Source organism: Pseudorasbora parva, chromosome 4 (genome assembly GCF_024679245.1).
Source record: "Pseudorasbora parva isolate DD20220531a chromosome 4, ASM2467924v1, whole genome shotgun sequence".
In the NCBI taxonomy this organism is placed as follows: Eukaryota; Metazoa; Chordata; class Actinopteri; order Cypriniformes; family Gobionidae; genus Pseudorasbora; species Pseudorasbora parva.
Genome location: NC_090175.1, coordinates 48039006 through 48066654, shown reverse-complemented (window position 1 = coordinate 48066654; position 27649 = coordinate 48039006). Strand labels below are relative to the sequence as shown.

Sequence of the window (27649 nt, the reverse complement as noted above, 5' to 3'; positions counted from 1 at the left end):
AGTGCTGCAATGTACTAAAATCGTATGTATGTATAATACGCCATAAAATGCGTATCATATACATTCCATGACATTGCACACTCGTACTATTCATACGCATTTTCGTGAGATCCGGCTGGTGCGCTATGCGCATGATCCAAAAGGATTGTACCTAGTCTCTCAATGAGTCATGGGTGTCACATGAAGCTTGTACCATTAAAACAAGATTGTTCAATATGCTGAATGCCTGAAAGGTGAGTAATGTTGTTATCCAAAGCAATATGTAAAGATAGAAGGCCAATGTCAGAATCCAGTGTTTCCTTAACATCCTGTCTAGTAAGATAGCTTTATTTTATAGACATATCCTTCATTTTCCATTATTATATCCTACAATCTTTACTGCATCTTAGTGGTAAAAAAAAAACTCTCTCTCTCTCTCTCTCTCTCTCTCTCTCTCTCTCTCTCTCTCTCTCTCTCTCTCTCTCTCTCTATATATATATATATATATATATATATATATAGACGTGCCAATTTTCGATAATGCGATTTATCACGATAATGAATATGCACGATATTGTTATCGAGGGCACTTTAAAATATCATAAATAATAATTTATTAAATTTTATTTTTTATTTTTTTATAATGCACTCAAGAATACTTTGCCCATCAACCGTATAAATGCTCAACACCGCTGTTCCACGTCAAAGGGAAGCGCTCAGATATAAACAAGCTCAACGTGCGTTTGCACATGACTGAACGGGTGAAGGAGACGCGCTGCTGAAGTGCCGCTCAGTGACAGCAGAGGGCGCTGATAAACTGCAGAATGCCGCAGTTACCCCGGAAGGGGTAGTTTTAAAACCATAGACATAATAAACGTAGACGCCCCATAGACTTACGTTGCCGGAGCGGACGTTTCAGCACGGCGCTATCTTGGATGGGTCCCCAATGCGCCGCCCCCCGCATTTATTTCTACTGAGGAAGATGTTTTCTCAACTACAATGATCATAACTCCCCGAATTTTTACCGGATTTTCACACAGTTTGGTTTGTTACAAACTGCAGAGACTTAGTTATGATACAGGACGCTGTCACACATTGAAAAATTCTACTTTCATGTAGAAAGACTTTGTATTACGAGCTTTAACTAAGACAAATTGTAGATTATGACATATTGATAAATGTATAAATTAATGAATTTTCTAGATTTTTTATATAGAAACCAGTTTGATTGTTCATATGAATTTATTTCTCTCACACACTCACTCACACAGGCATATTGATAAATGTATACATTTATGAATTTTATATTTTAATAAAGAAACAAGTTTGATTTTTCACTTAGATTTATTTCTCTCTCTCACACACACACACACACACACACACAGACACACACACACACACACACACACACACACACACACACACACACACACACAAGCTCCCATAAATACGATACCAGCTCAGAATTATTATTTTTTAAAGGCCTAAAGTAAACGTTATAATTCCAGGTCATTCCAGCATCTTACATTACCCTGTCAGGCTTGCAACTGGGACTGGAGAGCTAAAATCCTTTAAAAAGAACAGTTTTGCACAGCTTCTTGCGTATGCTTGCACTCTGTAACTCCAGGGTAGTTAATTTTGCGATGTATTGCAGCCTTACTTTGTGAAATAGGCCTACAGACACCACAAATGAGACAAGCATGAAATTATAATGATGTATAAATTGTAAAATAACCTAAATTATTATTCAATCTTACTTGTGAAATGTAATCCCACGCGATCTGGTATCAATATCGCGTTATTGCAACCGTAAGCTGCATAAAATACGGGCATAATTGCTCGCTCTCCGTTGACTCTGAATGCTAGCGTTGAGTGGAGAGACCCAGCCAATAGGGCGGCGACGCTGGATCACGCTCCAGCACATCATGGGGCGTCTACGTATATGATGTCTATGTTTAAAACAGCCATTCGTTTTTGTAATCTCAATGTTGTTCATCACAGCACCAAATACTTCATACTTAAAGACTTAATAGGCTATTTATTTTCAAACGTAAACATTTTTATGTTTTAATCTGGACTACAACATGCCCTAATGATTAGAACTGTTCTAATTATTTGTTATTGTTCAGTAAAACTTTGAGACATAGCCTACGACTTCATTATTACCAAAATGACAATGAAAAATACTTATAAAGAATTAATCATTCTAAGTAATGTTAATTTCTTAGTTACTGTTTAATAACATTAAAATCAAAATAACTTTTTTAATGGACCTAAGATAAAACTAACAATGATCAGTATTTCTTAACTAACATTACCAAAAACATTATACTTTCTGTACCAAATGTAGCTGTTGCTCAATCTTTTTAATGCATTAAATAATGAGACCTTATAGTAATTTGTTAGCCTACCTGTTGTTCTTTATAGCCTAATTCTTTTGCACTTTAATCTGTTTGAAAATTGTACTTTTACAGCTTTGAAAAAAATCAAGACCACTTAACATTGATTTCTCAATGAGGGGGTCTCTTAATTTTTTTCCAGAGCTGTATATATTTTTGGTGCATTATTGTATTTAAACATTCAGTTATTTTTGTTCTTACAAAAATAGTTCTTAAAGCTGTTATGCTATGGCAACACTTTTTTTTGCAACTTATTTCAATATCGTGATATCGTATATCGTGATAAAACTTCAGCAATTAATCGCAACATGAAAAATTGATATCGGCACATGCCTATATATATATATATATATAGAGAGGTGGAAAGAGTAACAAAATATTCTACTTAAGTAAAAGTACTGTTACTTCAATGAAATTTTACTTAAGTACAAGTAAAATTACTGGTCTAAAAATGTACTCAAGTAAAAGTAAAAAGTAGCTCATTTAAAATGTTCTCAGAGTAAAAGTTACTTAGTTACTTTTTTAACAGTGGGGGTGGGGGACTCTCCCCTGTAGGGTTGTGATAGGATGAGATTTTCACGATATGACAACTATCTCAGAAAACATCAATTAAACATTTACTGTACCTATTATTAAATGATGGTTATTATCACTAGTTAAAATTATGTTAAATGAATGAAGAAGATTGGTCTTTTTTTAAATTTGGTTGAACAAATGCTTTATTATAACAAACTTAAAACCATTTGTTTATTTTGTTCATTAAATTTTCAATAAAACATGTCTAATAAACTAAATTCAATAAATTACTATGAATTAGATTAACAACTTATTTTTATCATTAATTCGTAATTTGTTTTAAAGAATAATAGAGTCAATATGTAGTAGACGGAGCAGCTCATTCACAGAGAGAGAACAAGCACATCATATATTCATATAGCAATGTTTTGTGCTTTAATATTCCCAGACCATGTCGCGATTTGATTTATTTCTAAGGCCTACAGCTCTACATTCGAGTTTTTCGTTCATCCACCAGTTTGCGTGTATTACGCCAATTCTACGTTATAATGTAAAGTTTATGTTCATGACTGGATTCCGGGATTCCCTCTGCGTCACAGAAATTAATCGGCCTTAAGTTATAAACATACCTTTATTTGCACATAGGGATGTGTGCCCAAACATGTTCTATGTGTTTCTTCATTTGCATCCACATTTTGTGCACATTTGATATCCTCCAGGACAACACCACATTATTTTTTTCTATATCCAAAGAATTTCCATACTAGCCAGGGGTTCACAACGGCGTTTTGCTTTCACCTGGGTCTGCGTCACTGACGTCTGTCTTGTTCGTCTCTGATATTTGCGTGCTTGTTCTCTCCGGTTCTCTCCCGCGCCCCGCGTCCCGCGCCCTCTATTCAATATAGTCATTTCCGGATCGCGTTTTTTTTCCTCCCCTCTTTGCATTAATGATTTATTTTTACTCAGTAACGGATGTGATTTAAAATGTAGCGAAGTACAATACTTTAATCAAAATGTACTTAAGTAAAAGTAAAATTACAGATTTTTAAAACTACTTAAAAAAGTAGAAGTACACAGAAAAGCTACTCAATTACAGTAACGCGAGTAAATGTAATTCGTTACTTTCCACCTCTGTATATATATATCAAACGTGCATCATTGTTGATAAATCCCTGATTAAAGCTAAATAGAAGTATTAAAAAAACTAAAATGAATAAAAATGACAACAGCACAACAAAATTAGAAATTTAAATATAAAAATAAAAGCTAAATAAATATATCATAGCATACAAATATATTATATACTATATATTAGTGTATTACAAAATACACTTCATATAAATGCCCCTATAAACACTCAATTATACTACGAATAAAAGTGGCAACAAGAAAACTTATTGTGTATTCCTGTAACGAAATAGTCATCAAAGCAGAGAAGCATTGATTGCCTTTACACACAAGGTCTAGAACAGCAGAATAGAGCAGCAGAGCACTAAAGAGAAAGAATAAACTTCTCTCTCTCCTCCCTTGCTCCATCAGAACAAAAGAAGCCATTGCTGCTCATTTGGCCGGGAGCGATCCAACCTGCCGACCAGGCAGAGTGAGAAATTGATTTGCGTTGTATTATTCAGCAACAATTTGTTCTCAGTCAGATCTACTTTCACTGTGTTTTCTTTATTTATCCCTCATCCTCTATGCCCCCCTACCTCTATATGTGTGTTTGACTTGGATCAGTACGAGAAAGAGAAAAAATAATGTTTTGAGAGAGTGAGCGGAGGGAGCGTACTCTAATCCCAGGGTGCCGTCAGGGAGCGTGCAGTGAGAACAGAGTGAGCAATTCCTCCGGCAGGGTGCAGAGCTAAAAATACAGGGAGAAATCCGATGTTCATCCAGTATCCAGCATGAAGAACAAGATCAGCTGTCTCCTTCACCTGACCTGTGTTTTGGTACATTTACACGACAGCTATGTACTAAAAACTGGAATGTTTTTCAAACATTCCCAGATCACACGGATCTAACAAAATGACAAAACATTTGTGGCTGACCTATACATTGCTATGGTTGATTTATCGGCTAATATTTGCAATTTTTTTTAAATATTTGGTTGATGTGTCTGAAGTGGGACTTTTATTTTGACATATATATATATATATATATATATATATATATATATATATATATATATATATATATATATATATTATTGTTTTGAATATAGAATTGTGAATTTTTTACTAGTATATCAAATATTATTCGATATACTAATTCATATACACAGCAGGTAGACGGCATCTTGAACACTGTGCTCTTCCTTCCATACAAATAAGAAGTCTGGTGCCCGTTTGTGCTGCGGACTCCCAAAATGCTTTGCGTTCACCACCGTGAATACGTCATTGTGACGACACATTAGTTAGTAACATGGCCCTTGAAACACAGCATTCCAGCCAGAGGGCTAATATCAATATTTAAAAAATGCCTTTTATTTCTAAATTATGATATTTTGGATGTAAAAACTATGCTAACAAAAAAAAAAAAAAAAAAAAATCCATGCCATGGGACCTTTAAAGTGTTTGCTTTAATACTAATAAGTAATAAAATTGCAAATATATTTTGTATGTAAAATTTGTGTTTCCTTTGACAAAATATGATTCCCAGTGAGCACAAAGTTACCAGATTACTGAGTACCCGTTGATTACAGTAATTACATCTTTTTATTCATATTTTACATTTTTTATATGTTAAAAATGCTGGATTATATAATTAAGAAGTTTCCATCTACATTATGTCTATTTAGTTTACAGATTTATTTTTTAATTGACTAAAAATGCTGTATTATGCATGCCAGACCAGTAGTTGGCAATGCCACTTTGTAACAAAACACTATGCGACTACACAAATACACATTTTTCTACAGTGCCAGACAACACGCAATAGATTGGTGCGTATTAATTGATTACGTATTTTTGTAGGCCAAAACACGGTATCAGTTAACATTTTAATACTTCTGGTTCCATTGTCCCGAAGTCATGGAGGTTTGGTTAAATGGCAGAAATAAGGCCTATGGCGAACACAAGCTCAATATATTTTCACGGTTTATTCTACAACCTTATATGTGACTTTTTAAAGCTTTGTTTTGCTAACAAGTGGCTAAAGGGGACTACAGAGGTGGTCTGGGACATTAAACAGCATCAGCCGAAAAGGTAAACTCATCTACTCTAGGTCACTTTCACAGCCTCATTGTGTTTGTAGTCATGCTCTTGCAAACTATTAACTCAAACTTTAGGGAAAATGTTCTTAAACAAAAAGTTGTCAGAAGCTTAGTGATGTTGAAGTCATGCGACCGTGGCCGTGTAGTTTGTTTGTACTATGTTTAGCATCTTACTTCTGCTGATTTTATTTATGGTTCGAAATACATAAAAATGGTAATAATTTGTGAAGATTATCACAATGAACAAAACGTGTAAGAATCATAATCTTTTGTTAGTCATATTTTCTGTAATCCAAAAGCCAATGGAAAAAATCCTGTTGTGTTTTTGCAGAAGGAACCAATATGATGCTAACTACAAAAATATCATATAGTCATCTATACGCATGTGTGTGACGTCACCGTATTCACAAATTCACATTTCACATTCACATTTTTGTAGTTTACATGGAGATGATAACGGTATTGACCCGTTTTCAAAAATAAATGAATGGCCAACATTTTTTTTTTTTTTTTTTTAACTGTGTTGTGTAAACACCTTCTTAAATAAATGTATTTACTTACTCTAATGTTATCTAACCCCATTTTACTTTTTTCTTCCATAGAATATAAAAGTACATTTTTAACACAATTCCCAAGCTCCTCTTTTCTGTATAATAAAACTGAACAGGGACCCTTCTGTTCCTCGCACAAAGCTATCACCAAGAAACAGAAGACTTGGACTATAGTGCACGAGGAGTACAGATGTGTACTTTCATGGTACTTTTTGTCTTTTTGGAGCCTAACAGACCCACTTTAGCTGTATGAAGGACAGCAGCATCTGCTAAATTTCTCTTTGTTTCCAATGAAAGAAAAAAAATCAAGGTTTTAAATTGCACAAGGGTAGTAGGTACATGCTTCATGTGTTATAAAATGATTAAAATGTCTTTATTTTAACATAATTGAAGAGTTCTATTCTATGGCACAACAGTATGTTCATTATAATATTTTTCATTGACATTTTATGCTGACCAAAAACACAAAATGTTACAGTCTATTGTACAGTCAAGAAATCACACTGCAAAATTAACTGAGACAGGTTGATCAGGACGGACCCTGACACAATGCACACCTGTTTGTTGTGAAAAAAAACACACAAAATAACTAATTACCATAGTGATGGGCCGATTTCAAAACGGCTTTGTAAAGCCTCGGAGCTTAATGAATCAGTGTATCGAATCAGTGTCATAAATCGATACAATCGAAGCTTTTTTATGAAATCGGCCATCACTATATAAGTTGTTATTTAGGTTTTTTTTGTGCACAAAAATTATTCTCGCCGCGTCATAAATTTATTGTAGAGCCACTGTGAGATGGACTTTGTAACGACGTCTTTAGTGCCTTATATGGGTCTTGAGAGAAGAAATGACATTGGTGTCAATGAAGGCTTTTCTAAACCATCGGATTTCAACAAAAATATCTTCATTTGTGTTCCGAAGATGAACGGAGGTCTTACGGGTGTTGTTCAACATGAGGGTGAGTAATTAATGACAGAATTTTCATTTTTGGCTGAACTAACCATTTAAATACCGAACATATTAAGCCAAAAGGCACTTTAGTTTGTGGACCCACCCAAGTCTAAATTTACTAACTATTAATAAGTACCAAATTGGAAAGCAAAAGTCAGAGTTAATAATGAAAATGTATTTAGCACTTCTCCAGTTACAGGTTTTTTCCCATGTCATTGGGTGCGTTTACATGCACGTTCTTAAGCCGATTATGCCTAATAAGTCGACAATGAACATGGTCATGTAAACGTGGTTACCCGTTTTCTTTTATCGGAGTAAGGTCATGAACGGCGTAAGCATAAACCAGTCGGGACAGGTAGTTTTTTGCCTTCTTACCCCGATTTTGTGCTGCATGTAAACGCATCAACCTAATTTCTGTCAGCTTATTGAAGTGCGCATGTGTGATAGGTGAGAAAAAACGCAAACTTTGAGCAGACTTAAATGCATCCAGAAAGAGCAAGCTAGCATTTAGCATGAAATAAGGACATATATCACAAACGCAGACTATTTAAGACCCTAGAGAATTGTAAAGATATATTCTTTTCTCAAGCAGCAGAAGTAGAAGAGGTTCAGTCAAAACGCTGCATCTGTAACTTCATGAGGGATAATATGAGCCGTAAATCTCCCGCTGACACAGCACACACTTTATTTAACATCACAACTGATGTAACATTTGAAAAACTCCTAGTCAGATACAGACATTATTATTTTTGATGTCACTACAAGAAAACAACCCGGTTTATTAATAATAATAATTATAAAATAAGTCATGTAAACGCGGTTTACTTGCATTGTCAGTTTACTGGTTTGCATGTAAACTGATTATTTCAATAAGCTGCTTTTTTGGAGTTATCAGCTTGCTGGTGTGCATGTAAACACACCCATTGTTTATTTCATGCACACAATATGGATAAACCACAACAGATAAACATGTTAGCAGTGTGAACGTACTTCACCGTGATAAAAAAAATGATGCTAGATTATCAATATGTCAAATTTGTTTGGTTGAAATATCGAGAGGCTCGCTGCCGGAAAAATATTTCCACAGCTGGTTTACTTTATCATTTTACATATACAAGAATACAAGAATACTAAATAGCAAATGAGTTCAGTTACCCAATTAGCTAAGTCTAATTAGTTAAACTTTAGTTTTGGTTTCTGTGTTTCAGTAAAAAAAGGTTATTTCAGTGCATAAAAAAATGCCTCCAATTTAAATTTTTCTAGTGATGAATCACATCTAAATTTTTCAGTTTGCCAAATTAAAATTCTGTGAATTAATACATTTTTCAATTTCAATTCACAGAAATTCAATTCGGCCAATTGAAACATTTAGATGTGATCATTATAGAAAATGTTAAATTGGAGACCTGAATATTTTTTACAGTGTGTCCTACATTAATATTTACCAAATTTACACACTTCAGCTTGATGAGGTAACTAAAGCTTTAAAGTCAGCATGAAACGGAAATTGCGATCTTTTTCTTCTTTGTTGTGATGCATATGCAAGTCTATGGAGCCACACACACAAAATGTGAAAAGAAATTGCGGGCATAAATTTGTTCCAACGATTTATTCATTTGTTCCCATGGTCTATTCATTTGCTAAATCGTGGCATTGATTTAACTTAAAGGAGGGAACAAATTCATTAATCATAGGAAGGAATAACTACAACTTGGCCATGATAGCTAACAGATCGACAGATCAAAAAAAATGTAAGTCCTCTTCAATAACACTGGCCAAATCCCAACTCTGTACAGTTTTAACAGCAGCAGTCGTGCCTATCGATACGCATGAACACAGCGCAGCTTTCAAGCAGCAGTTCAGATGAGAGGCGATGTAAGGAGATTGAAGCACAGCCGTTATTGAGCAAAGTGCTGCTCAGAGTATATGGGGTATGTAATCCTTATCGATTCAAAAAGCGAATGAGTGAGGTGGGGTGTGTGTGTGTGTGTGTGTGGGGGGGGGGGTCCTGGGGTGCTGACTGCACTGATGTTCCCCCGCAGTAAATCAGCTTTCCTCCCTCTTCCAAAATTACAGAAAAAAAAGAGATGATGGAAGGACAGGAGGTGATGGAGATAGAGGTACAAGAGAAAAAAAAAGCATGATAAGGGAACAACATCAGTTGAAGAATAGGGAAGGCCGATAGTATCTGATTGCAAAAAAAGGAAAAGGTACACCTCTCTACAAAAAGCCACATGATTCGGTATCAACATGGGATGTTGTTTGTATGAAATATATATATATATTTTGTTTAAATATATGCTTTAATACAAATACACCACACATATACAAGTCAACCCCATTGCTGCGTAATTTAATTTCTCTTTAAAACTGCAGTTTAAAAACGACAAAAACGCAGACTGAAATCGCTGGTGTTTCTCACGTCATTAACAACTTTGTAACCAATCACGTCAACGTGCCAGCGGGCTTTAGCATATCAACTACAACCGCTCTGAAGCATGGGAGTCTCAAGAGAAGCCAGGTTATCCCAGTGAATTGTTCTGTTGATATGAAAAATTGTGTACATTTAACAATATAGCGGGTGAACTATGTATATTACGATGTTATGATGAACCATATGCCCTATGCACTGACGTTCTATGATTTTCAAAGTGTTTTAAAGGATTCTGATTGTTAGAAGGCAAACCAAGATGGCAGACGGGAACCTGTTGTGTAACAATAGCAACATATTAGCTGTTTGATAATGTAGTCAAGCTAAAGTCAATCATATTAATTACCTGTGTCCAACATTGTAGAAAGCGATACATAAAACACATTACCATTCTGATATGTTGACTTGTAGATGCGCCTGTATAATTCCCTCTTCCACTTCTTCTGAATCCGTTTCTGGTTTAAACATATGGCTTTCGTCGCAGTGTGTCATGGTTTGTTTCTTGTGTTATGGTTCATGTTCTTAGTTTGTCATGTTCACAGTCACGTTTCTTAGGCCCCGTCCACATGAAGCCAGAGCTTTCCCAATCCGATCTTTTTTTTCCCTCTCATTTTAAGAAATATCTGCGTCCACACAAGATCTCCAAAACAATCTCAAAACGATGTAGTATACATGCCAGGCCAGTGTATGGCACTGTAATTCTGCCACAGAAATACACTAAAAACAGAGAAGAAGAGTTGTGGCAAGAAGGGGTATAGCACAAGGGGGTAATCTAGCGCTCGGAAAGCGTTCCACCTATAGGGGCTGCCATTGCTAACCAAGCCATCACCTGCTGTTAGCGTCCCATTGACTCCCATTCATTTTTGAGTCACTTTGACAGTGAATAACTTTACATCTGAGGCTTTTAAAGACTCCATTTGTAGATTGTTTATTTATAAAGAAACACGACAATGCATAAAAGGCTCCATTACCTTGTATCTTGCACTATCGCCCCGTAGAAGCTGTTTTTGTAAAAATAGGCTAACGATTGCGTCATAACCAACACAACTCTGTCGCACAGTTGAGAAATTACCGTATAGACAGGAGGAGATGGTCAGAAGAAATCTTTTACTGTCTATGAGGCAGTCGGGGGGACGTAGAGACAAAGTCTGATAAAGTCAACGGAGAAGAATGGGGAGAAGCCGATAGTGAGCCAAAAGCAATGGGAGAAAATATTTAAACAGCGTGATTCAGATTTCACTTTCCACAACTACTAGAAGACCTACAGCTGTCAGACAGGAGGCTCACGTCACATCTACGTCGTCAAGCTCAGTCTGAGCCTGCGTAGTTCGCTCAGCCATCAGGAAGTGAGTGCCTCTGATTGGCCTCATTTTCCGCCGTTGAAGTCAATAGGATAGCGCTGTCCATTTCTTTTACTGTCTATGGTATAGCAGTGGTAGGAGGTGAGGCAAAATATCACGATAAATTAACAATAAATGCATTTGTTACTTAAAGGGTTACTTCAGCGATTAGCATATGGCTTTGTATCAGTAGAAACCCTGGAGTATATTCAAATGATTGTGCTTTCCCCTCTCATATCCCCCTGAGACAAGAGATTTATGCATTTTATTTCTGGAAAAATTCCTCCTATGATGCAAATTGACGATTTTTGCATCATAGGAGGAATGTTTGCCCAAAGGCTAAAGACTACAGCCAGCAGAGGGAGCCATTTCCGCATGTTTTGAATCCGCGCATGGGGGATGGAGATCACACTCAGCTAGCAGAGAGAGCTCAGCCCACAGCTACAGGCACTCATTTAAACGGAGCTATTGTGAGCAATGTAAGTCTTTTAACTTTCTATGAAAGTTAAGCTTGCAAAGGCATGAACTGAAGCACGCCAGACTGAACTCGCGTTGTGAATGTATGCCGCGAGTGTGGTCGCGATTACCTCAGCTCTCATTACTCCTGCATTTAGTGCTCAGTGCTGTGATACTCACGCGGTGACTCACTCATTATATTGAACAGACACGTTTTTAATTGTAGTGTCTCTAACTCAGTCACAGTAATCAAGTTGGTGGTGTTGGGAATGGCCTCACGGGGCAGCGAAGCATTCTGGGAATTGTAGTCTTTCATCCCCATGGGACAAAAATACATTTTCTGTCTTTTCTCAGTCTAGAAGACACCAAATTCAAAAATAATTTCACATTTCTACTGCATTGATGACCCAGTTTAAATACAGATTCATCTTCCCAGCGCTGAAGTACCCCTTTAAACAGACGTGTTTTATTAACGCCTACACCCACCCCAACCCTAAACCTACCCTTACAATAATGTAAATGCGGTAATTAAATGACTCAATATTGATGTGTGCATGCCTAGTGCCCATAGTTGTATCCCTTGTCTTTCACCGTGCAGGACCTAGTGTGATGACATCACCATTTCACAAAATATACGGATTGGCTGTACAAATGAAAACCTAAGATTGTCGTTTTCAGATAAATCCACTCTGGTACCCAGTTTCAGAAAATACTGGATTCATGCTTCCAAAACGCCGGATCCGTGTGGACAAAACGCTGATACGGTACGAAATGTATACGTATACAGCTAAACGCGTCTCCGTGTGGACGGAGCCTTAGGTGGCTGTGTTTACTGTCTTGTGTCCTGGTTTGTCATGTGATTCCCTTGCCCTAGTGTGATCCTGCCATGTGTTCTGTTGTCATGAACATTGGTTCATTGTTTAATCATTGTTCGCAGGTGTCCCTTGTCTACACATTAGTCCTTGTGTATTTAAGCCCTCATGTTCGTTATGTCTTCTGGTCTAGTATTGAATGATGTTGTAACCTATTGATGGCGAGTTTCTGATTTAGCAATGTCTGTGTTTCTTGGTTTGCCAAGCGGAGTCTTCGTTTTATGCTTTGCTCTTTTAAAAAAAACTGATCTTGCAAGCTTGCCTCCAGTGGACTAAATCGTTAAAGCTTTATTGAACCAGTATTTCTACTTGCCATTGTGCAGAGTTTACTACTGTAAAGTTGAGCGAGTGGGCGAGTGAGCTGGTGTGAATGAGTTGAGGCGAACCTAATTTACATATTCATAGATATGGGTAAGATCTTAGATAAAGCAAGGGTATAGAGTTGCAATCAAGCTATTTTAAGGCATGAAGAAATTTTGTTCACAGGGAAACAATTTTAAATATATAATTTTTACAATCAAATATGAGTTTTAAGCCTCTATGGTACGGTGTTGCCTCCAGCATTTTAATAAAATGAAACAACAACTGATTGTTCATCTCAAGGAAGAAGAATTCCAATAATAATCAATGAAAGTGTAAAAAATTGGTCACATGACACACATGGGTCCATTTTCAGCACATGTGCACAGGTCACATAGCTCCATATTTTCTCCAATGAAAAGTGCATTTTTCACTAATTTCCGTCCAGGTAATCACCCACAAAAAATATGAGTCACCTTCACTTGTAGGTAAAGAAGTATTTTCAAGAACTTTACATTATATATCATTAGATGTTTTATAGTAAATAACAAAAAACTGTGTGTTGCAACATTGTACCATAATGGAGTCGCATAAGGCCATACCAGGCACACTATGTTGAATACAAATATAGTATATTTGTAAGGAAAAGAGTAAGAATTCTCTAAATATATTAGAATTTTTGCATGATTTTGTAATGTATGTATAAGAATAGTATTCCGCATACTATGATTGCACATAATATGATCTGCACATTTTCTAGAGCACTAAAAAGGTATATAAAACAATTGCCAGTTTGAGGATGAGGCCATGTGATGAGGAAGATGAAATCATAGTGACAATCCGACAGGGAGAGAGTGAGATGGAGATGAATATAGATATGATAACTTGATATGATGGTTTGGTAATACCTGAGTTCCATGATGTTATAATGTTGCCTGAGAGCAACAGCTGAATTTGAAATGTTACTCTTTATTAAATATGACATTTTTAATACATTATAAACTGGATCAATTTGTTTGTTCAGGTGCCTGGTTAAAGAAATGTATGTTTTCAATAAATATAATTATTTTTTCTACATGAAAATGAACAGAAAAAGGTTAAGGAGCCAATGTTTTTATTGCAATACTCTTTCTTTATTTTACTTAAAAGGCTTGAAAACCCTTACTTAAACTTAAAACTTTACCTAAAAAAACCTTGTACACATTCCCAGTGTACTGTATAATATAAAATATATAAAGATTCACAGTGGCAGCTCAGAGATGTAGAGTAGCATTTAAGTATGAAATTGAATTAATAAATGTAGGCTTAAATTAAAACTACATATCCTTCAATATACAACATTGATTAAAAGCTATAGCATAAAGGTCTTTTTTTATTATTAACATCATTTTAGAGGTGAACTGTCCCTTTAAGGACACGTTTTCACTAGGCTGTGCTGCGGTCAATTGAAGACCTGCTCATATCTCGTATATAGACACACACGATTTACTTTCACTTTAGATATAACAGACTGTGTTTATATGTTAACCTTGTGTGTATTTAACAGTAAGACAATATTGAAAAAATTACATACTTTGTCGTTATCTCAAAATGTGCCTCTAGAATGCTCCATTCTGAATGTCATTGCCAGTATTCTGAGATTTTAATTGAGATTTTGCCAAAGAGTTTTTTTTAAGTCTTCGCCTTGATAACATGTACAAAGTGTACATGTTCTGGAACTTTGTGTTTTTGGGTTGCATAAAATGTTAAAATGTCCAAATAAGCACACATAAATAAAACTTGGAATTTAACAATTTAAACAAGAATTAGAAATGTTGCCTTGGCAAATACCTGAAAAAAAAAAGCTTAAGAACAAATTCCTAACATGGAAATTAATAGAAATTAATGTTAAATAGAAATATTTAAATAATAATAATGACAAAAGCACAGAGGAAAAAATACCGAAAATGAAAAGTTAAAATATAAGAATAAAAGCTCATTCAAAATATTAAGAAATACTATAAAGTATATTAATAATACTGAAATAACACTGATACTTAATGGTTGGAATTTGTTCCAATCCCCAAGTCTAGGTATCTGCAATACATGGCAAAAAATGTTTTTCTTACTTAGTATTTTGTTTAGTTTCTATCAAAATATCTAAAGATTCTTACATTAAGAAACATTTACTAGACATTTACTACACAAACATTTACTAGACAAAATGCTAAAGGGCTAAGAAAAATAATCGTATTTTCTGTTTGAATTAAGATTATTTTTCTTACTCCATTGGCAAATTATTTCGCTTATTTTAAGCAAAAACTCTTAATTTTAAGTTATTGTTTCCTTAAAAAAAGACAATTAATTTAGCTTGTCTAGTAAATACTTATTGTTTAAATTTTTAGATGTTTGGACTAGAAACAAGACAAAAATACTAAGTAAGAAAAGCATTTTTTTCAGTGCACTAATTGCATCTACAAGATGAAAATCCAGAAACCAAGTAAATGTCTTGCCAACATTTGTGTGCACGGTTGTACATCCGTTCATCATGAACAAAAACAACAACAACAAAGACCAGAATCAGTCTGGTCCCATTTGAGGACAGCTTAAAGCAACAATGCAAAGGCTCTTCCTGAGACCTGTGAGCACAATAAAATCCATAAGCAGCATTATATGTCACAGCGTGATTTTTCAAGCAAGCCTGGCTATATTTGATTCTCTGCACTCTTCTCACCTTTTCAGCCCTGTTAGATTATACCATCATCATCTCTGATTCATTTAACTGTCATATTAAACATTTATTACAGACAAATATTGTGTAAAATCTCAAGTAACACTGCTAATGTTTTCTCCATTTTGAATCTCATCCTATAAAGATTTAATCACTACAAACATTATGGCACACTTAATGTGCTCATAATAATCTGGATCTCTCTTTCAATAGCATCTCTTGGCTCAAAGCACCACATCTGTCTTGACCAGATGTGTGTACAGTATGTGTACAGCATTGTGATCTGTATTCACAGCAGCTTTCCTTGAGGTGCACAAAACAATTAGAGCTAATTGGAGGAGCAGGCTCGCAGACCCGAGCTAGAATCACCTCTGACTGACAGGAAGAGAAATGAGACGCATTGACACCAGACTCTCAAATCCTCAGTTTGGCGGTTTGGAACAAGTGTCAGTTCTGCAAAATTATGGTTTCAAAATGAAAAAGATCACTGGAATCTACCTAGAGAACTTAATACATTTTTCTTTTCTTTTTTCAGAATTCTTTGATGAATATGAATTTTAAAAGAACAGCCTTTATGTGAAATATAATTTGTTTTTTGTAACAACATTAAAGGGATAGTTCACTTTAAAATGAACAGTTCAATTTAAACTGTCACCCTTTACTCACCCTCCAGTTGTTTCAAACCTGTATGAATTTCTTTCTTCAGCTGAACACAAGGGAAGATATTTTGAAGAATGTCAGTACCCAAACAAGTTAACTGGAGCCATTGACTTCCATAGTAGGAAAACAATTTCTTTATTCAGTCCTTGCTGAATAAAAGTATTAATTTCTTTAAAGTGCCCCTATTATGTTTCGAATATTCCCTTTCATGCAGTGTGTAATATAGACGTTTGTGAATGTAAATGTTCTGAAAAGTTGTCAAAAATGCACAATAAATAAAGTTATTGTCTCCCAAAAGAAAGAATCGGCTCTGAATCGCCAATACGAGTTGTTTTTGTTTAGAATCTTTTTGCGTGATAGTTCTACTAACTAGAACTTACATATGCATAATGTCCACCTATGCGGACAACTCAAACGTCATTTTACTGATGACTGCTTCTAAAAATCTCAGCACAGGATTCTCTTTAACGATGGTTCATTACTCAGTTTGTTTGGACCAGCTGGCTCCTCAGAATCACATCCTGTACGCTAATTATTGATGTATATATTTTCTACTGTGAAGTTTTGTGTTTCAAATTGTGTAGGTATCTGTCTCACCAGCTAACTCGCCTTATAACTGTCTTAATAATACTACTGTAAATCAGCTGTGGGCCACTATTACCAACCATTCCCCTGCATGTTTTGCCATGACACTCGAAAGGAAAAGTAAATGCTAAAATTAAGTGTATATAATGTTTATATAATGTAACTGATTACTACAAATTATTTAAAGGTGCACTATTTAATTATTTTTCAGTATCCAAAAAACCACTAGACCAGTGCTATTTAGTGTTAGTATATTTTTTTAAAGTTGAGTATTGAATATCTACTATGGTGATTACAATATCTCGAATATTTCAAAATATTTGTAAATCGTGAAAAAATTGTGAGGAACCGGGGTGTGAGAGGGAGTCGCCTGTCAATTGCGTTATATCTGATTTACCCTAAGTTTCCGAAACGCTTTACTACTGCAGTGTGCTAAAAAGTCACAGCAGCCGCTGAGCGAACGCACAGAGTAATGTCATAACATAATTTTCAACACACTTTTAGATTTATCTAATATGATAAACAGAGCTGCGTTACCTCATACTCATGACCCAAAAAGCGGAAATGGTGCCGGCAACTGTGTCTCTTCATAATAAAAGTCCGGCTGCTTGCCAGACGTGTGTTCCGTTCATCTTATTAACATTCGCTCCAGGGGCCTTGCTCAGCTCCCACAACACTCAGTCCTGCTTCATACTACAGTAACGTCTGGGTGTATTCTACTATAACAACCATCTGGATGTACATTATCCCTTATAAATCCAGTACCTTGAAAGGATTTATTGAAAATCCCACTTATCCCACTTTATTATTGGCCAAAATAAACACTTGATTTAACACTAATATTGTTTTTGATTTAAATGACTGCATCTCAAGGAAGCCAACAGCAAAATAATCAAAATGTTGAAAGAAGAAATCTACATCCAAATATGTTCAAGCTGCTTAAGCTTAACCGCTCTGCTTGTTTTGCTGCATACATACGGCTACAGAAAACGCTGCAAATATTCTACCTAGCACTCCCTTGCCCCCCACCCCCCAAACCTAGTGATCTGCCTACAGAGGTAGCATTTTAAGGCATCATTGGAGCGCTTCCAGTATTAAAGCTGTTCCAAAAGGTAGGCTTCAAAACTTAATTATGCTGCCTTCTTTTGGCCAAATTCGAAGGCAGCATCATGTATCTTTTGTGGAGAATGCAATCCATAATGCACTGCGACAAGCTCAGGGAAAAATAAATAAATCTGAGATGGCAGACGAGGAGAAATGTAGATTAAATGTATATTTAATTTAGTACCAGTATCAATAAACATGTTTCAGTGTAATTAAAATTTAGCCCGATATTTGTGTGATATGTGTGATGTATTTTTATGTTTTATCAGAGTATTTTGCCATTTGAAATCAATTTTAAGCAAAGTCTAAGTCGCAAAGCACTATTTATTTGTTGTATTGATTGTTATTGCTTAGAGATTCTCAAATTACTTCCAAGACTATTTGGAAGCTGACTTAGAAGGCAGCTGCCTTTAGGCAGTAGGCAGCGTGGCAGCTCACAAGGTTTTGGAACAAAGCTCTTGTCTTTCATCTGCCTAGTGCTTCTATCTCATTGTCTCTATCTCCTGTCTTTCTAATCTTGTCAAGCCTCTGGTCTTCAGCACGTCGTATCGCCCCGTGGATCACAAAGTTCAGAGGAAAAGATAGAAAGGCACTTTCCCTATTGCTTTAGAACAACACATTCTAAGAATTCCAAGGGTCTGCAGAATATTAATCAATTGCAAAAAAGTGAGTGTACTTAAGGGAATGACAAAAATGACAATATAGGCTTTCTATTCTATTCTATTCTATTCTATTCTATTCTATTCTATTCTATTCTATTCTATTCTATTCTATTCTGTTGATGCCGCATAGTTATTAGGGGTGTGACGAGATCTTTGCCACGGTATTAAAATGTGACAAGATTTCTCGAGTGAAAAGCTGTCTTGCAATATTGCCATGGCGGAGCATGACGGTAAAATTAGCATAGAATAAGCCACCAATACATTTACATTACATTCTCCACTGTCTTATAGAAATAAAAATAAAAAACATTTATTTTAGTTGGATAGTGGTTGCTTCAATTGCAAACTATTATAAACGTCTGCTCTGTGCATCCAGCACAAGTTGCATAGTGTAGCAGGAATCACAGTTCACTGATCATGTGACAAGAGTAGGCCGAGATGGCGACCATGGCGGAGGATTTGTTGCGCAACAGAGCCTAAGAGTCTGATAAAAGTTTTATCTTGTAGAATGTGTGCTCAGCACTGCCATTCCCTAAAGTGTGTGCAATCTCAAATCGAAAGTGAAAGTTAAACGTGAGCTCCCTGATGCATGAAAATTAGGCTACAGACATGCAGACAATAGCCTGTGTTCCAAAGCTATCTTAGGCTGGGCTTTGTAGTTGTAACCACCTCTTAGCTCTGGTCTCTGTTTTGGTCTCTGTTTGCACTTTCAAAATGAGGGTGTAACTTAATTATGGTTACACTAATTGCTTGCACTTATTGAGACTAAGAAAAACTGTTATTTACTGCTTTTATTTCTATGTTTAATTTGTGGAAAGGAGTTAAATTAGGAGGTCACACACAGCCTCATTCAGAAGTCTGGAAGCTCATAATTAGTTTACAGTAAGGTCTGTAGAGACTCATATGAAATCATACAGGAAAGAAGCTAGTCAGTTGAGTGTGGCAAAACCTTTTACAGTGCTTGAGTATTGTTGTCTTTCAATGCCTATGATAATTCATACTCCGAAAGTACACTGAAATGACATTCATTACAAGATGATTAGTTAAACCATTTCAAAATGCACCTGCAGACTATTTTTCCAGTCATGATGTTTGTCATTGAGGAATTCTTAAAAATACTGTGTAAACATCTCGTCTCATCTCGTCAGCTAAGTGTCTTGTCACACCCATTATTATAAAACAATTAGATTAAAAAAAAAAAAAAAAAATCAAGTACAAAAAAGTAATGGTGTGTATATAGTTGCATCTCCAAATATATTTACTTTAAATAAAATGTACGCCTATTTATTCATTCCAAAGAACTTTAAAATATTAAAAAAAATGTATAAATCAAGTCAAATATTTTCTTCCCCCTCACTAGTTCTGATGTAAAGCAGAAAAAATCTAGTTCAAATTAAAAATTATATATTATTTAAACTGCATTACAATTACATTATAATTAACTAAATAAAAATAATAAACACATATAAATGTTAAATAAATTAATATGTACAGTACAGGCCAAAAGTTTGGACACATTACTATTAGTAATGTTTTTGAAAGAAGTTTCTTCTGCTAATCAAGCCTGCATTTATTTGATCAAAAATACAGATTTTTTTTTTATTGTGATGTATTATTACAGTTTAAAATATTTGGTTTTCAATGTATTATACATTTAATTATCATTTATTTCTGTGATGCAAAGCTGAATATTCAGGATCCTTACTCCAGTCTTCAGCGTCACATGACATCCAGTCTATCACATGATCCTTCAGAAATCATTCTAATATTCTGATTTAATATGAGTGTTGGAAACAGTTCTGCTGCCTAATATATTTGATGAATAAAAAGTTAAAAAGAACTGCATTTATTCAAAATAAAAACATTTTTTCAAATAATATAAATCTCCTTTACTATCAACTTTTTTTTATCAATTTAACACATCCTTGCTGAATAAAATTGTTGATTTATTTAAAAAAAAATAAAGAAAACAAATGACTGACCCCAAATTACTGACCGTTAGTTTATATTGTTGTTTCAAAAAAAAAATTTTATTCATCAAAGTATTATTTTAAAAAAAGTATCACAGGTTATGAAAAAATATTAAGCAGCAGAACTGTTTGCAACTTTGAAAATGAATCATCATATTAGAATGATTTCTGAATGATCATGTGACACTGAAGACTGGAGGAATAATACTGAAAATTCAGCTTTGCGTCACAGAAATAAATCATCATTTAAAGTATAATAAATTGAAAACCAATTATTTTAAATTGTAATAATATATCACAATATTAAATGAATGCAGATGCAGATCAAATAAATGCAGGCTTAATGAGCAGAAGAAACTTCTTTCAAAAACTTTACAAATAGTGATGTGTCCAAACTTTTGGCCTGTACTGTATATAAATTTTGTGGCATTGTAGCATTTTTGTATTATTTACAGTATTAAGAGCAATACAAAAAATGTGAGGTAAAATTATGTGGTATTTTCTGCAAAACTATAAAATTCCTTTGGATTTGGGGGTGAGATTTCAATATGGACATGTTTTCTTGAGATTCGCCCATAATCTTCAAATGAGGTTTCTGAGCTGCCTTTGCTGAATCATAGCAAGCAGAAGTAATGCATATTAATTGGGAAATCTGTGATACAACTGCAAAAAACAGCCAAACTCACATTAATAGAGACTTTCTCCAATAGCATTATTTAACAGTAATAAAGTAAAGAAGAAATCACCGATTATATGTTCAACATCAGACTGGGTAGAAACTAACAGCAGCAAGATTATTCAAGAAGCTACGAGAAGTCTCCTCACCTCTTTCTGGTGATATTTAATGGCCAGCTTGAGTTTGGCCAAGTCTCGGCACTCTCGCGGGTCCAGCTCCTCGCTTTGGTCATCACGGTGATTGAGGATGGTCTCCAGCTCACGGGAGCTACGTGCCTGGTCCAGCAGGTCTTTAGCAAAGAGCTTACACTGTTGAGAAAGCTCCTCATACTCTTGTCGAAACTCGTTCTCCACTTTACTGAGCTCCTTCAGTTCCCAGCCCAATCTAAAGGCGGTTAGGATGGGATCCTCGCTGGAGAGGGCGATGAGAGAGGGGCTGGCGAGCGCTTTATAGATGTTGAGACGGGACCGAGAGTGACGTAAGCTGTCCACTTCAGAGCTGGACACACACTCCACACAGTCACAGCGAATCTGGTGCGGCCGAGGGATGGTGACTTTGCGTTGGACCAGGAGTTTGATGATCTCATAGTTGTTTGTGTGGGCAGCGAGCATGATGGGAGTGATGTCAGGCGTGAACTCCGAAAATTGGGCGTCCATCATTAATGATGGAACCTGGGAAAGAGGGGACAAGAACCAAAGTGTGAAAAACACAAGATTCATAGTGTTTCACCTGCACAAGATGCTGAGTCCATCAGTATGGCAATCCACCAACCCACACTGCATGTAAACACTAACTAAAACAGCAGAATACAGATGACTAGACAAGAGTGCAGCCAGCTTTCTAATATCCCAGTTGATTGCTGTATCAGCCATAAGATTAAATGAAGAACAAATGCTAAGTCAGTGAAAAAGGCCCTACTCATTAAAATCTGAAATAACCGCAGCTGCGCTTGCCAGACCTTTACCGTATTTTTATTTTATTAACACATACCTTTACTTTTATATTTCATTAACTAAAATAACCTCTATTAAAAATGATATTTACCTTTATAATATATTGACAACCACCTTAAAAACACAGTTGGCAAAAAGAAAGCCACATGATGAATCAAAGCTTTTTATCAAGCTTGAGGTAAATATACACAGCATATGTAAAATAACATGATCACCAACATTAAACAGCATATCAAAATAATAATAATGTATGCTAGATGCTAGAATAAGATGTTTTTTGTGTGTGTATTTATCAAAGTAGCTGATATTTTGTTGTTGTCTGTTTTTTATTTTGATATATTGCATGTTCAGAATATTCTGGGGCCATTAAATTTGTGTGAAAATGATCAAAAACACTGGTGGTGGCTGGCAACTTTAGAAAAAAATTAAAATTAAAACAAAAACCTGGCAAGAAAAAGTTAAAGGATTAGTTCACTTTAAAATGAAAATGACCCCATGATTTACTCACCCTCATCCTAGGTATATATAAATATTCTTCTTTCAGATGAATACAATCGGAGTTATATTAAAATATCCTGATGCTTCCAGGCTTTATAATGGCATTGACGGGGTCCATTGATTTTGAAGCTCAAAAAAGTGTATAAACATGGCCCATGCTAGCCTAAAAATCTAGACGCACCCTAGCGGCAGCAAATCTAATCTGGCCGCGAGTGTCATCTAGCAACTCTCAATACTCTTCTGAGCTGTAATCGCCAAACTCTTCATGTATAGAGTCGGTGGGCGGGGCCATAATGACGACGGCCGAGTTGAGTTTGCGTGCTTCTAGTAAACACAGAAATTGGCGAACGGCGGTCTTTCGAATCAGCTTTGGCCGCGACTCTGGAAGACTTGGAGTTAAGCTTTTCTCTGAGAAAAGAATAAAGAACGGCACTGAAGTCATTCTTAAAAAGGGAAGATGTGTTCAGAGTTTAGCCGACCGGATACGGTGAATGTTTAATCTATCAACAAGCTCTGTTTCACCTTCGTTGCTCCGGTTGGTGTAGCGCTATCCTATCACGTGCAGAGGGAGTTTGAAAGACAACCGTTTATCCCGCCCCTCGGATTGAGCCCTGTCTATGGTGAGTTTCCAGAGCAAACATCTTGATGTGGGTCTGGTTTGTCAGGCTAGGCCCATGCAGCTCTGGTGGGTTAACAAAGGCCTTCTGAAGTAAATTCATGGGTTTTTGTTAGACAAAATATCCATATTTAAAACTTTATAAAGTAAAGTATATAGCTTCCGCCAGACTGTCTTCCATATTCAACTTACGAAGAAAGTGTAACGCCTCTCGTAATTCAAAACACATACGCTACGTCCGCTACAGATATTTTTCTTAATAAAAGTTTTAAAGATGGATATTTTTCTTACAAAAACCCTTCGCTTCAGAAGGCCTTTATAAACCCCGGGAGCTGTGTGGAGTATGTTTAAGATGGATGAATGCAACTTTTTGAGCTTCAAACTCATGAGCACCATTCACTGCATTTTAAAGCTTAAAAGCGTCAGGATATTTATTATTATTTCAGGATATTGTGTTCATCAGAAAGAAAAAAGTCATATACACCAAGGATAGCCTGAGGGTGAGTAAATCATGGGGTCATTTTCATTTTAAAGTGAACTAATCCTTAAAGCAATTTCATTTGATATCATCCAGCAGCAGGCACACACATCATATCACAGTGCGATATGATGACTCTTATGTACTGGTTGTTATTAAATTAATGAGTACATGAAAAAGAATCATAAAAGAGTTTTGAACTCTCTCCTTGAATAAGACTATTCTGAGAGTCATATAAAGAGCCATTACTGAGCTCACAATGGACTCCCTTACTGAAGTCATTTTGCGGTGACTCAATTCAAAATAACTTATGAAGTGCTCTTGTGATGTAAACATTTAGATTCATAATCAAACATGTATTTACCAAAGAGGGAGTGGACTAAAGACACAAAACGTATATTAGCAGGAGCAGCTTAGACTGGAGCATTATATTTGAAGCTGAGATAAAAGATGAAATGTTCATTTGACAGAAATGAGAAGTGGTTAGAGACAGAAGGTTCCAGAACATGATGCGAGACAGTTCAAGGCCCCGCCTCCTCTGCTTTTCACTCACAAACCAGGATGCTACACGTGAGGCATGACAGAAAGACTGTTTACAGGGTGAGTAAACAGAAAAAAACAAGTGATGATGGAGGACAATTGCTCATATATCATGCTGTCCTTGCAGCTATCAGAAAGATGGACCCCGAGCCAGTTAGAGCCCTCCTTTCTTTCACCTCTCCTTCTTTATGCCTTTCGCCCTGTTTGTATCTCTTCTCCCCATCCATCACATCCACACTCATTCAGATGTCTTACCATGAACCTTTGTGTAACTCCTTCCCTTTTAATACTCATTGTTTACCTTTGTTTAGGAGTTAATGGCTTTAATATCAAGAGCAGATGACTATATGTGAATACACAAACACACTTAAAAGCATATCATACCCATGACACCATTAATCTCTTTTAAGTGCCAGTATATGACCAAAATACTTAATCCTATCATAAAGACAGCCATATCTGCCATGAGAACATTATGGAAATATGATTTGTGGTATGGCGGTGCAACAAGCCAGCGACTGAGTAAGTGAGGTTTGCAAATGCATTTTATTTTGAGATTTATTTTCAGTCCATTAGTATAACAGTCCTCCCCCAGAACTCCCAAGTGGCTGCAAGGGTTGCTATAGTGATAGCAATGCAAAATAGCCCATGCTCTTCGAATGGCGGGCACATGCTACACGGGCTAGATTCCAATTTAGGCCCCACGGCACTTCCCGCAACAATCTCACTTGATGTATCTGCACCAATGGAGTTCACTTTAGAAAACCAAATAATGAAGCAAAAAAAACAAACCTTGCTACCGGCTTTATTTCCCCTAATGCTTGTTCACTCTAACATCAAAAGTATAGGAAGCCTGTGCTTCACTTCTGAACAGTATTAGTGATGTAGCACTTCACTTCATAAAACTGTGTGCGTCTAATCCAAGAGGGAGCACCAAAGCTATACCTGGAGCTGCATAAACATCCTCACTGCTCCTTTGTTACTCGATAAAGCTGTAGAATAACAAACGAGCTATAAAATAATTCATGTCTCCACATCTTCCGTCCTAAAGGGGTGTTTACTAGACTTTGAGCCAATTCAACATAAAACAAATAATATTAAATTTAAATATATAGCATAAAAATAAATAGATGTATTGACTTAAAGAGATATGAAAATTCTCGGCAGCCATTGACTAGCATAGGATTTCTTCTATCCCCCCCACCCCCCACACACTGTGGTAGACAATGGCTGTCGAGATCTGCTTAGTTACAAACATTCTTCCGAATATCGTCTTTTGTGTTCAGCAGAAACTCATACAGGTTTGGAACATCTTCAGGTTGAGTAAAAGATGACAGAATTGTAATTTTTTGGGTGAACTACCCCTTTAATACTGACATCATTTACATCTTTTTGCACATTATTGAGCCTATACGCAACAAAAAAATATGTTCTATGAGCGTTTTGCTAACGTTCCTATTAAGATAATCTGATAATTGATGTTATTAAAGACCACATTATTGTTGTTTTTAGTTGGTTTAACTTAAAAAAGTAAGTAACCTGGTTGCCTTAACATTTTGAGTTTATTGAAATTAAAAATTTGAGTTGATACAATAAAGGACATTTGTTTAATAAATAGAAATTTAAAATATTATTGTATCTAAACCACATAAAAAATTTGATAAATCATAAAAATAACACTATTTGGCATGTTTCACTGCATCATCAGAAATAAAACACACAAAATTACCCAATATGCTTACAAAATATTTTAATAAAGGTTGTTGAATCTCAAAAAATGTTCATTGTATTAACTTAAAAATTTAATTTCATTGAACTCGAAATTTTAAGGCAGCCAGGTAACTTTTTTTCTAAATATTTTTTTACAGTGTTGGGTATGTAGTTCATTTTAATATAATTATGTTTAATTTTAAGGACATTTTTGTGTACTTGTGTATAATAAAGTTTTTAAAACAACTTAAAAATATGTTTTTTTTTCAACCAAAAACCAAAAATGGTACATGTTTTTTTTATGTACCACATGTTTGACAGTACATTATACACTAGCAAGAGAGCTGGCAGTATGACCAAAAATTGAAAGACTTGAAATGACAATCTCAGTCTTCATTGATGTGACATATTGCAGCTCATCCCAAAAATATATATATATATATTTATTTTTTTAATTTTTTTTTTGGGATGAGCTGCAACACTGCATTACTGAAAAAGGACAGATGATTTCCAGTTCCCAGGGACAGGCTGGGGAGAGTGAATATTGTAAGGAAGGCCTGTTTACACCTAGTCACTTCCAAGTATTTTCTTTGACCGGATAGCTTTAGTTGGTGTTTTACAGGGCACCCTTGTGGTGAAGAGTGGAGCTTGAGTTGATCACATTGTCCAACTCATGAGGTTACTATGTAAGATATGACATGATAAAGTGTAAATGATTCATACAACAGCGGACCTCCTAAATTGAGCTACATCCACACGCTAGAGAGAAATGCTAGATAAAACCATGAAACTCAAGCACTCAATTCCATGAGTTTACAGATTACTTTAAATACTTTTTTATTACCTTTCTGGACATGGACAGTATAGTGTGCATACCAGTGTGCGAACCAGCAGCCATATCTCCCTGTAGCCCAAGACTGGTTTCCCACTGAAGCTAAGCAGCGCTGAGCCTGGTCAGTACCTGGATGGGAGACCAACTGGGAAAACCATGTAGCTGATGGTAGAGGTGTTAGTGAGGCCAGCAGGGGGCGCTCACCCTGTGGTCTGTGAGGGTCCTAACACCCCAGCATAGTGATGGGGACACTGTAGTGTCAAAGAGCACCGCCTTTCGGATGAGACGTTAAACTGAGGTCCCGACTCGTTAAAAATCCCAAGGATGCCCTCGATAAAGACTAGGGGTGTAACCCCGGCATCCTGGCTAAATTTGTCCAGTGGCCAAACTGTGTTCTGAAGATGAACGGAGGTCTTATGGGTGTGGAACAACATTAGGGTGAGTCATTAATGACATTAATTTCATGTTTGGGTGAACTAACCCTTTAAAAACAACTAGCTTCTATTTACACTCAGTGAAATCAGCATATTTTCTTAGCGATATTTACACTAAGTGCAAATAGCTGTAGAGTCTATTTACTAAGTGAAAATAGTGATATATTCAATTTACACCATATAAAGTAGCAGTTCTTTGTAAAATACATTTCATT

At 35.8% G+C, this 27649-nt stretch overlaps 1 protein-coding gene across 7 annotated transcripts in view; it reads right to left on the bottom strand.

Annotated features, from left to right (window-relative positions):
- The window catches only part of trpc5a (transient receptor potential cation channel, subfamily C, member 5a), a 137214-nt gene that overhangs the window by 71778 nt on the left and 37787 nt on the right, over positions 1 to 27649 (bottom strand). For all 7 annotated transcript variants that reach the window (XM_067442065.1, XM_067442066.1, XM_067442061.1 and 4 more), the window contains exon 3: positions 21523 to 22044. In XM_067442065.1, coding sequence (XP_067298166.1) covers positions 21523 to 22044 — 522 coding nt within the window. The remainder of the gene's footprint in view (positions 1 to 21522; positions 22045 to 27649) is intronic.